General features: G+C 40.9%; 1 protein-coding gene across 1 annotated transcript in view; it reads right to left on the bottom strand.

Moving 5' to 3' along the window:
* Positions 1 to 1976: 1976 nt before the first annotated feature.
* The window catches only part of TNFSF11 (TNF superfamily member 11), a gene marked incomplete at both ends in the record, with an annotated part of 35226 nt that continues 24824 nt past the window's right edge, over positions 1977 to 12378 (bottom strand). Inside the window, 3 exons of the mRNA XM_082602253.1 lie at positions 1977 to 2398; positions 8083 to 8181; positions 8262 to 8307. Of these exons, the coding sequence (XP_082458379.1) occupies positions 1977 to 2398; positions 8083 to 8181; positions 8262 to 8307 (567 nt within the window). The remainder of the gene's footprint in view (positions 2399 to 8082; positions 8182 to 8261; positions 8308 to 12378) is intronic.

Consider the following 12378-nt stretch of genomic DNA (forward strand, 5'->3'; position numbering starts at 1 on the left):
GTTATTCACCTTTGGAAATGATAGAATCATATTCTAGAAGCCAGGGTAGCTAATAAGGCTCTCTATGTAACAAGATTTTGTGTCAGTGGAGAGTAGAGAAATTCTCCAGTGGCCCCTCAAAGTTAATTTTTCCTTAAACAAAGAATATCTGGGACCAACAATTGGGATATGTAACAGACATTTTGTACAAATCTACCTCAGATTTACTGATAGTTTGAAAACAATAGGTGTATTTTGGTCAATGATCAAGTCCCACCCCCAAAAAGAATTGACAATTTTTTTCTTTGTAACCTCTGCCATTTTTCTCCTTTTATCCTGTTCCAACCATCAAGAAACATTTATCCACAAATGGCAAGTGCCTTGAATTATAGCTTCCTGTGTCTTCCCAAGCTGTTCACTTCCTTCTGTCTCATGTGGAGTAATCAACATGGGCTAGATGGCTCCCTCACATAAATTTCCATGAGGACGAGCATCCATCCACTCTTAATGCTTCTTCACTAGTAAGAGATACAATGTTCAGGGTTTCCTCCAGGTCAAATGATTGTTCTGCAGGGCATTATGAACTTGTGCAAAGCACTATTTTTTCTCACGATATAAGCATAACAAACTTTTCTTTTTTGAGTGGTGAAGCCTCTGTGTTCTATCTGGCTACATTCTTGCATACAAATCCCTTGTAAATTATTTTTCAAATTCCGAGGTTCAGCAATTTAATTGAATCGGTTCCTAATTTTTAATTAAATCTGCATTTCTCCCGGTAACCTTTGGAAAGATAGAAGCCACATTACCATATTGGAGAGAAAGGATCACAGAGCAAGACAGACATAAAAGAGAAGCACAAAATCACAAGGCAGGTTTTCCTATAAATTTATTTTCATACCCAAAAAAATAACATTCTAAGGCAATGTTTTTATTATATAGTATAAAATAACTTCCACTAAATTAAAAATGGAATTTTTTTTGCTATAAGCCACTGATAACTTTTCCATGAAAAAAATTTACAATTTGCAGCACCTGTAGAAAAAAACACCTGTTCAATAATTATATAAATACTCTTGACAGATCCCAGTAGCCCATTATGTATCCTTTTTGGCAATGTCAGCTTTCTAAAGCTGTCATTAGCTTCTAAATTTGAAAGGCACCTGGTGGTCAACATTCTGCTTATTATTCAAGGCATCCATTTTAATTTTTTGGAAATAGACTTAAGAAGTCTGAAAAATCTATTAAGTTAAAAAGAATGAAGAAGTATCATACAGTTGATATGAGCAAACAACGTTTTTTCCCTTAGCTGCAAGTTTTCCCCAGGGGATTTACAAAGTGCACCAGTTAAATACGTCTGTACATTTAAAACATTAAATATGTCAACAGCAAGACATTTTTAAATATTTTGAATCAAATACTATAGCACAAATATAATTTACAATACTTTGCACAGAAAACATTACATCTGAAATATAACTTTAGATATTATATAAAAATACATATATTTTTTTTCTCCTCATTAGAAAAAGTATTTATTTGCAGGTTCCAGCATGATGTAACAATTCAAAAGAATTTAACCCTTCAGATGGTCATCAGTTTGCAATTAGACGACCCCCTTTCCACTTCAGCTGCATCTTGGCACCTAACCCCTAACCACGGATTAGAGACAGAGAATTAACCCCTCCCATAGCCCAAAGGCAGTTTTTCATAAAGGCAACCATAATTGCTCCAATCTGCTTTAATTCTAGGAATTCATTACAAAATTTAAAAACCACTGTGTAAGAAAACCCTTAAGATTGTAACACACCTTGAGTCCAACATCTCCCATCGGCTGTAAATACATTCGCTCCCTACAGAGTCAAAGGCATGGGTCTTCTTGTACCCTGTGGGTCATAGCCCTTAGTAGTCTCACACACCTACATATATCTTTCTTGGCTTGTTTTTAAAGTTTTCTATACATCCTAGGAAATACGTGAAAACACTTCATAAAATGGGGCTCAATCTATATCTCGAACTTTAAAAGCCCCAAAGTACGTTGCATCTTGATCTGGATCCAGTAGTGAAGGGTTGGATACCTCAATGCTTATTTCCTCACCAGACCGTAGCTTAAAAAATCCTCCAACATTTATGGAGTAAAAATGGAATTCAGAATTCCCCGACCAGTATTTGGTGCTTCCTCCTTTCATGAGGGTATGAGAACTCGGGATTTTGATGCTGGTCTTGGTGACATACACCATTAGCTGCAGATAATTCGCAGTGAGGTTTCCCGAAGTTTCATGATGTCGAAAGCAAATGTTGGCATACAGGTAATAAAAGCCATCTTGGTTAACTATTAGTTTTCCATTGCTGAAAGTCATGTTGGAGATCTTGGCCCAACCTCGGTCATGGTACCAGCAGGACAGACTCACTTTATGGGAACCTGAGGAAAAGAGAGGCACGTGATTTAAAGCCCACCCCTTCAAGGAGAAGGACATCCTCACAATTCTATGAGGTTGGAGAAGGACTTACTGTCCAGTCATTGTTCCAATGGGAAAATAATTTCTCAGAATTTATTTTCTAAAAGGGGAGTACCAGTACATTAAGAAGTACTTGTGCTCTCTGCTAGGCACCTGAGAGGGGACAAAGACAAAATCTCAATTTTCCTGCCCTCAAGGAGCCTATAGAACACAAGGGATAAGTATGATATATGTTCAGACAGGAAGCAAGGCGCGGCCCTGATAAGAAAGGTGTGGATATTGCAATGGGAATTCAAAGGAAAGAGATTACTTCCTCCCAGAGGGCTCAAGAACGATTTTGCTGGGCTACTGAGCCTGATAACTTAAAGGAGGAATTCAGCCAACAGAAGCATAAAGGTCATTCAAGGTTGAAGGAAGAGAATCAGACAAAGGCAGTTGAAACAAGAAAGCAAGAAACAAGTATAGGAAGAGAATATCCAGACTTCACATGACCCCACTTTCTCTTTTAATTCACGGAGACAGGTATATAGAAGGAGCTGAAAATCTGGGTCACAGCAACTTTGACCAAAAAGTCAAACTCTTAAACTCTATATTCTCAACACCATTGATTTTCCCCTCCTCCAATAGCCCAAATGCCTCTCAAGGCCACACGACTGAAAAGCTGCCCCCAGAGAAGTTCACAAAGAACACATCCTTGACATTGCACTCCCCAGCTTCACAACTTCATGCAATCCTTTGTGCCCTAAGGATGGTAAAATCTCTTCTAATTATTAGACCAGAACTCTCCTTTAGCTCCTTCTCACACCTGAAATGTGACAACCGATCTTCATGTCACTGTTTCTGGAGCAGCAGAAGTTTCTAGAAAATCTTCTAAGTCAGCAAAGTGTCCAACGCTTTGAATATTTCAGGTCTTTAGTGTACTTTACTAGGTCTTTAAAAATTGGGACTACCTCCATGATAAACCTCAAATCAAATCAAATCAAATATTTATATTTATATGGATACCTATTAGCCAACTGGAAAAGATGTCAGCTAGTGGGGAAAAAGCTGTTATACTGTGGAAAGTCCAGAGTTTTCCTTCAGAGGATTTTGTAAACACTTATGCTAAGTTAAGGTTGTCATCTGCTAGGATTTCAACAAGGCAAAACAGAGCTGAGGAGTCTCAGAATGGGGTGGGGAGTAGTTTCTGAAGCCAGGGAGAAGTTCTTTGCTGCCTGTCACCCAAGAGAAATCCCCCCACAGAATTTAGACTTAAAGTGGATTCCACGGATCCATCAGAGCTGACGACACTTTGGCTAGAGTGGGTCCTTGGGAGATCTTTATAGAACCAGAAACCCACACTGGCTAACTTGCAAGACTGGCCTGAATCCTGGGAAAACGTGAACACCTGCATCTTACTCTGGAGAGCCACAAAAAAATGTTCTATTGTCCCTGGATGGCTACTGGGCAGCTGGGATATGGTCTGGGGACCTCAATACCAGGCTGTTCCAGAACCAACTAGATGGTAGGGTAAGTGGAAGAAAAAAAAATGCGGCGGCGTCCAAGCTATGGTGGGGCAACCCCCCATCCTTAGACATGCCTGCAAAGGCAAAGAAGCCAATGGTTTCAATCCCCGTGCTCAGGGGCAGGACAGATTTCCTGAACTGCACATCGTATCCACAGGAGGGCGCCCGAGCGAGCCTGAGAAGCTGCCTCCAGAACCCAACACAGCGCCCTGCCCTTTTTCATCGGAGGTCCTACCCCAGATCATCCTAAATTAAAGCATCCCAAATGTAAATATCATTCCATGGTCGCAAGTGAGTCAAAATGAGACTGTAAGACTCTATGCATCACATCCTCATGAACACTAGCAAAGTAACTTCTCCAGGCTGGTAAACAGCCACCTAGTCCATTGACAGAGCTAAAAAAACTCAAGGTGTTTCCTATTTCAAACCATCCCATGGTTACCGCCTTCTTCCCCTACTCTTGTATTCAATCCTTTATGCAATCAATTATCGGTCTTATAGTTTATCTCCTATGACGGCCCTTAACAGATAGCAGCAGAATGACTAAGGTGACGTCTACCCTCTCGACAGGTTGGATCAGCTAGTGTTAGACCAAGGGCTCAGTGATACAGTCCAGGGAAGGCAGGGAAGGATATGAAAGAGAGAGGAGAACACAGAAACCCTGACCGCATAGCACTCCTGTTGTTAGCTCAAGTCAAGTTGAAGGAGTGTCCTTATTTCCTTCTATACGTGCCTATATTTATCCATTCGCTGATCAATTTAGTCATTTAGTACATATCTGAATGGTGCTTTCTATGGGCATTCACTCTATCCACAGTTAAGAAATGCATCAAGCAGTATACCCTCAAGGCACTTAGTAGTGGAGAAAAGAAGAAATGGGCACACCAAATGAAAAATATAACATTTTCATGTCTGCAGGTCACACAGCACATGGTTGAAGTTCAGTTAAAGCACCTGCCAAGTGGAAGGTGCAGAAATTAGTGGCGACCACGTGAACTCAGCCCAGTGACGGAGGGCAGGGAGGACTTGGGTCAAATGTGGACGGGCTGAGAAAAGGGAGAGGTTTGTGATCGAGGGAAACTGTTCGAGCAAAGAACGGAATGCACACAGCACGCAGAGGAAAAGGGAGAAGAACTGTCAGTGTGAACTGGAGGGCTCATGAATAGCGATAGTGGGAGAAAAGATGAGAATAGCGGCCCCATCAGGTTAGAGGCCCTCACACAGCAAGCCTGGGCTTCCATCACTAGAGACCTTCAGCCTCCCCAGCTGCCCCAGCCCCTAGGGTCACTGCTATTAGATATTAGAGAAGAAGTCTCTCCAGATATTTAGCCTGAGCTGCCCTTAAGAAAGCCATGAATGCTGACCTCACAAAATACTCCCCAATGCATTTTATTCAAGAAGCTTTGAAATACAGTCAGTATAACGCAGATTCTGATTTCTTTCTTATGTGTAAATAAGTACAAATAAGTATGGAACAGAGGCCCTGAATGAACATGCAAAATGAAAGCCATCTTCCTCTGAAGTATCCAATCCTGGCCCAAACTGGGAGATACATGGACTCAAGGAGTCATTGGCCAAGCCAGAAGAGCAAATTCTATTTTCTTAAACAGAAGCATACACTAACTCATTTCACTCTGTCTCAAGCTCAATAACCATCCGAAAATAACCAGGAGTTTTGCCTTCTTTTTGGCAATGATTTGATGCGAGGTGCCCGGAGGGAGAGCTATATATAACTAAAACATGCTTGTTATTGCCAAATAGACTTCGGCACACAGTCTAATGCAATATTTATCATATGCCATTTAAAATGAACTGAAAAGATAAATGCAGACTACATTCACAGCACACACAGCTGACAGATCAGTATTAATTTGATTGCCTTTGCTAACATGCAAAATAGTTTTCCACTCAGAAAATTAGTGCAGTTCCACCATAAGGCACACACATACACACACACACACAGAAAGAGAGAGAGGGAGAGGGAGAGAGAGAATTTGTTTATGAAGCAAATATCTGGGACAGTATAGATAGTTTAGGAAAATCTAAAAATCAAACAGTTGGTTTCTCCTTTCAATGTCCGTAGTCAGGAAAAATTCCTTTGTGGCCCATACTATATTAGTAGCTTCAAAACTGCTTATTAAAACTTGGATTTTTTTTAACTCTAAGAAGAACTTGCCTTGAATCATTTTTGTAAAACAAAAAATAGAATATATAAAATTATTTAATTAAACTTTAAATAATGACAAATTACATTCACTAAGTTCTTACTATATGCCCACTTCCATATAAGCATTTTAGTATATAACCTCATTAAATCTTTATAGCTGCCCCATGAGGTACAAACTGTTAACCATCCCCATGAAGAAGCTGACACACAAAGGATTCCAAGAATTTGCACAAGGTCACCCAGCCAGGTAGTACAGTGGGACCTCAAACCCAGGCCATCAGACTTCAGACACCCTGCTATTAAAACCACATTAATCTACTTCTTTCATGAAAAGAGGAACATAAGCACTCTGAATTTATTCCCCTCTGACAAAGCCAACAGGCCACAAGATACTTATGTGATAACCTATAGTATAAAAAGCATGGACTTGGGAATCAACTAGAGTGGAATTCAACTTCTAATCCTGCAACATTGTAACCTCGATCAGATAACTTACACTAGGTGGAACTTGGTTTCCCTGTTTGCAAAATCTGAATGATAATCACTGCCTTGCAGGGTTGTAGTAAGGTTTAGAGATAACGAATACAGAGCAAAATGCCTGATACAAAGTGTGTGTATAAATGGTATAAGAATAATAACAATAATATTCCATTGTCACTCCATCATAATGTCCTTTGTGATCTTTCTGATGCTCACCTAACCCGAGGTGAAGTAACCAGTGGGGATTATATGATGGAAATCACTGGTACATTAGGTAGATGTAGACACAGAGCTCTGGGTTTCCTCATTTCCAAAAGATAATGAGGTCTCCAGTCTATTGAGCTAAATTCTTAGCCAGAAAAAAATGATAAGTCCCTGGAGAATGAGGATGTCTCATTTTCTAGAGGGCTATTGCCTCTTCAATATCACTCTGTTGAGCTCCTGCCGGGAACTCTGCAGGAGATGGCTGAGTATATGACTACCTGGAGGAATTCAAGCACCTCACAGGCCAGCAATGGGGATGTGTCAACTTTTGCTTGGAAAGATAGAGATGAGTATAACACGGGATTATCCTTCCCAGTTATGCAACCTCAACTTGCAGTCTTTTAAAATAAACTCACTCTGATGATCTGAAAATGAATATAGTGATGATGTCCATTCCGGCACGATTGAGAATCACTGTTTCCATGATGTGGAGGACCAACTGAAGAATAAATGATCTTTCTTCTGGTCTAGAAGTTAAGGGCTCTCAAAATTTTGCTAACAGGCTAAGAATAGGTCTGAGTATTCAGATGGGCTGATAAATGACTTTTTTTTAACATCTTTATTGGAGTATAATTGCTTTACAATGGTGTGTTAGTTTCTGCTGTATAACAAAGTGAATCAGCTATATGTATACAGATATCCCCATATCTCCTCCCTCTTGCATCTCCCTCCCACCCTCACTATTCCACCCCTCCTATCCCACCCCTCTAGGTGGTCACAAAGCACGGAGCTGATCTCCCTATGCGATGCAGCTGCTTCCCGCTAGCTATCTTTTTTTTTGCTTTTGCGGTACGCGGGCCTCTCACTGTTGTGGCCTCTCCCGTCGCGGAGCACAGGCTCCAGACATGCAGGCTCAGCGGCCATGGCTCACGGGCCCAGCCGCTCCGCAGCATGTGGGATCTTCCCGGACCGGGGCACAAAACCGTGTCCCCTGCATCGGCAGGCGGACTCTCAACCACTGCGCCACCAGGGAAGCCCCTAGCTATCTATTTTACATTTGGTAGTGAATATATGTCAATGCTACTCTCTCACTTCGTCCCAGCTTAGCCTTCCCCCTCCCTGTGTTCAAGTCCATTCTCTATGTATGCATCTTTATTCCTGTCCTGCCCCTAGGTTCATCAGAACTTTTTTTTTTTAATTCCATATATATACTGTTAGCATACGGTATTTGTTTTTCTCTTTCTGACTTACTCTTGAAATATTTTTCAGGCTGGATATAAATGGAACTTACCTGATGGGATGTCAATAGCATTAATCGTGAGATGGGCAAAGGGCTGAGTCTCAGGCTTGTTCCTTCTGGCCAGATCTAACCATGAACCTTCCACCATGGCTGGAGATGAGAGAAGCCATGTTAGCTCAAAGAGGAGTCACCCTAGGGGTTTTCAAATATTTATGCAGATCCATGCTTACCTTTTTCTGCTCTGATGTGTTGTGATTTAACAATATGTTGCATTTCCTGCAATAAAAAGAAAAAAGAATCTTTTTTATACACTCTTTTGATAAAGCAGTTAAGAATTCAGGACTGTCGGACATACAATAAATTAATCCTCTTTCCTTCAAAATATGCCAGAAGTACATAGACAGTAAAATTACTTGATGTTCTAAGTAGCTATCAAGGGAAGTTCACCCCAAAGAATTATGTTGATGTGCTTAAAAAGTAGACTACACACATACCATCCAATAAAATACTTTGGACAATAAGAGGAAATAAAAGACAATGTAAATTATAAAACACGGAATCACTGAACATAATTAAACATTTGTAGCAGGTACACAAATGGAGATGAAATTAACTAGGAAAATAACAATTACCACAGAATATATGACCCTCTTAAATTTTCAGAGAGTCTCTTTTTATGTCTGTTTCATGAGTGAATTCCTGTTATAATGTTGAAGCTCAGCCCATAAGAAAGAGAAAGATGCTTGGCTTCCAGTGGTTAATTTTTTATTTTAAAAAGTCACAGTGTATTTAAAGTACTACATGGAAGTCTAAGAGCTTTTTAGATTACCAATCATTAACTTAAAATATTGCCACAAATAGAGGTTTAGAAGTGCAAGCCAGTAAAAGAAAGAACTCAAGTACATAAAGAACGTACATAATTGAGTATCTCAATTTGAGCCCTGACAGTGAAGGGTCCAATAAGTAACTGCAGGCCCACCTGAATCAAGACCTTAGCTACCATTAAATAGTAAAGTGATGCAGATGGAACTTCAGGCTTTGACTTCAGCTCAAATCCCTTCTCAGTCACCTACAAATACTGAGGACATTAACAGCACCTTTATCATCGGTGGTTGTGAAGACTCAATAAGATCATGCATGTAGGCATTCAGCAGAGGGTCTGGTAACTCCATACATCTAAACATGACTAGAAACACTCTGGAGAGATTCCTGATTTCTCGGTTATTGGGGTGACCATCCATGCTCACTACCCCACCCCCTCATGATGTTTGAAAGATAGGCCAGATAGCTTAAGTTCTTGGAATGTCTGGAGAGAAGGGCTTTGAGATAGAGGATAGTTAGATAGATAGAGGCTATAACTAAACTTCCACTGTTAGCAGTTGGAAGGGTTCTAGTGGTAAAATTACATTGATTCTTCTCTCTGCCTTCAAGACCCCCAAGAGAGAAGAGAATCAATTCTATTTTTAAAGACCCTGGGAGGATAGCACAGCTGTCTTCAGTTCCCTATTCTAACATCTTAAAGAAGTCACAGCATGACTGATTTTTAGAAGGAAACTTTACAGCCTCATCCAAGGCTACTTCCTGCCCTTGCCTTGACCCAGGGCACTGCCCTGCACAGCTCTGGGAGCATCTCTGCAGGAAATTCCAGGCAAATGATGGCTGGCTCTTTTGGGTTTGTGCAATGCAGTGGCCCTTACCAGGCTTTGTTCCTCTCCCCACTCCATCCAAGATTTATTTCTCTCCCCTGCTGACTGCCAATCTCCCAAGTCTTTTCTCATGATCTTTGGATTCCCAATGGTACCCTGATTTCTGGAATTTCCTGGTTTAGTCTTCCCTGCATTCACAACAGAGATTTATATATGCACAATGTACCTATTATACATTGTGTATACCTTTATACATTTATATATACACAGTGTATCTTTTACCTTTATAAATACATAATACATTCCATATATAATATATATATATAGTGTATCTTTATTCATTGTATATATCTTTTTACATTTATAATGGAGATATATACACACGCACAATGTTTACTATACATTGTATATAGCTTTATACATTTATGATACAATATATCTATACATTGTGTATCTCTTTATATACTTATATATGTGTATATAATGTAACTTTATCTGATTATTATCTCTTAAAAGATTGGAACAAATAGGAACCTGGATGACAGTAATTCAGAGATTTAAAGCTACCCCTCATTTTCCCTCTAGCCCCGATCTGCCTCATCCTCAGAAGGAAGAGGGGAGAGAGAAGAAGGAAGGAAAGCAAAGTATGACATGCCTACAAATGCCTGCTTGGTGCTTTTCTATTGAGAAAAGCACACTTATTATTGAGAAAAACAAGGTAAGATCCATTTTGCTAGCTCAGTGGTTCTCAACCTTGAACATGCAGCACGATCTCCCAGAGGGCTTGTTGAAACACAGTTTCTGATCTGCTTGGTCTGGGGCGGGATCTGAGAATTTGCATTTGTAACAGACGAGCTGGTGTTGCTGACCTGGGGCCTCCATTTGAGAAGAGCAATCCCTCTCACATCCCAAAAGATTTCAGAGATGAGCAAATCTGAGATTTTCTTGAAGCTTGAGACCAGGCCAAAGGAGCAGCAGACAAAAGTCACTGATTAAGTGGGCAGGGAAAGTTTGTTCTCTTCTACCTGGGAATAAACTTCTCCTGCCCATTTAATCAGCAGGTGCTAGGTCAGATCTGTCACGGAAACTTTTCATTTCAAGAAAATTCAGTAACCAGTGTCATTCAGAAACACTTTCAATGTCTGCTTAAAAAAAAAAAAAAAAAAAAGTGTGTCATGACCCAGGATGAATTAAAACTTGAGCTAAAGGCCCATGAGGTAATGCTGCTTTCATGTTATATATTGTTGGGTATCCAAGAATTGCAATTCCTCTTAGAAACCCTATAGGTAAGTTTCCACATGAAAAGCAAAGTACATGATGTGTCTATAGCCTCAGGCTACAAAAAATGTAGTCTCAGTATCTGTTCTTATATCCCTACCCCACCCCAATCTTTTGAACTCAAGATCATTGTTATTTATGTGCACAGATATCAACCACAAACATAACATTCTTCTAAGACTACAGTTTTAGGGTACTCTGGCCCAACTCCAGCCAGTCTAACTCAATTAGTCTGATACTGACTTGGTAGCTTTTTACAAGAATCTCCCCAGGTGATTCTAATATGCAGCAGGCGTTGAGAAACATTATGACTAATTGAGCATTTCCGTGAATGGTTGCTTGGCGACAGCTCTATTTCGTCCTAGATTTATTATATCCTTACGATTTATATATATTCCAAGTGTTGAAAATTAAATCATCCCGGGCTTCCCTGGTGGCGCAGTGGTTGGGAGTCCGCCTGCCGATGCAGGGGACACGGGTTCGTGCCCCGGTCCGGGAAGATCCCACATGCTGCAGAGCGGCTGGGCCCGTGAGCCATGGCCGCTGAGCCTGCGTGTCTGGAGCCTGTGCTCCGCAACGGGAGAGGCCACAACAGTGAGGGGCCCGCGTACCGCAAAAAAAAAAAAAAAAAAAAAAAAAAAAAAATTAAATCATCCCTTACATCTGCAGCCAGCAAAAAGCCAACTATCTCCCCTTGTATTACCCTGGTTGATTCATGTTAGAATCAGAGGCTGGGTAACTACTACTAAGCTCACTTTTCAGACCGGAAAATGGAGGCCAAGGGAGAATAAGGATGCCCCCAATAACTCTGGGACTTGAGCTTACACCTTCCCAGTCCTCTTCTAGAGCTATCAGCCCACCCCCCTTCACAAGATGTGGTCAACAACTCTACTGGAAGCTGGCAGGAAAGTATCAGTGGCCTGTGATGGGGTTCAGGACATGCTACCCCCAAATATGGTGCTTTGGCAAGTGGAATATTTTAAGCTAAAGGATTTGGGGAAATGGCAGAGGCAGGAAGGACTACCTGGCTTTGTCCTTCTCCCCTGAAGCAGGTCACAGACCCTCATGTGAGAAGTGCCTTACCACTGGGAAGAAAGGAGCGTCTTCGTCTCTTAAGACGGGAGGACGCCTCGAGGAATCTGAAGGAACAGGCCTTGCTCTGTTTCCCCCAGTTTACCATCCTTAGCTCAGACCCTGTCCTGTCCTGTCCTGTCTAATTTTTCTACACCTTTCCACCCTTCATCAAACTGGGTATAAAAACCACTCAGCTTAACTATTCCTGTGGGTCTTCATTTCCTAATGAAAGCTCCTGTGTCACATAAAACTTACATTAAATAAATTGGTATGCTTTTCTCTTATAATTTATCTCTTGTCAGTCTAATTTACAGGGCCCCGACTGGTGAACCTAAGTGGGGAGAGGGAA

The sequence above is a fragment of the Mesoplodon mirus genome, assembly GCF_964341445.2.
Source record: "Mesoplodon mirus genome assembly, chromosome: 17".
NCBI classification, from domain to species: Eukaryota; Metazoa; Chordata; class Mammalia; order Artiodactyla; family Ziphiidae; genus Mesoplodon; species Mesoplodon mirus.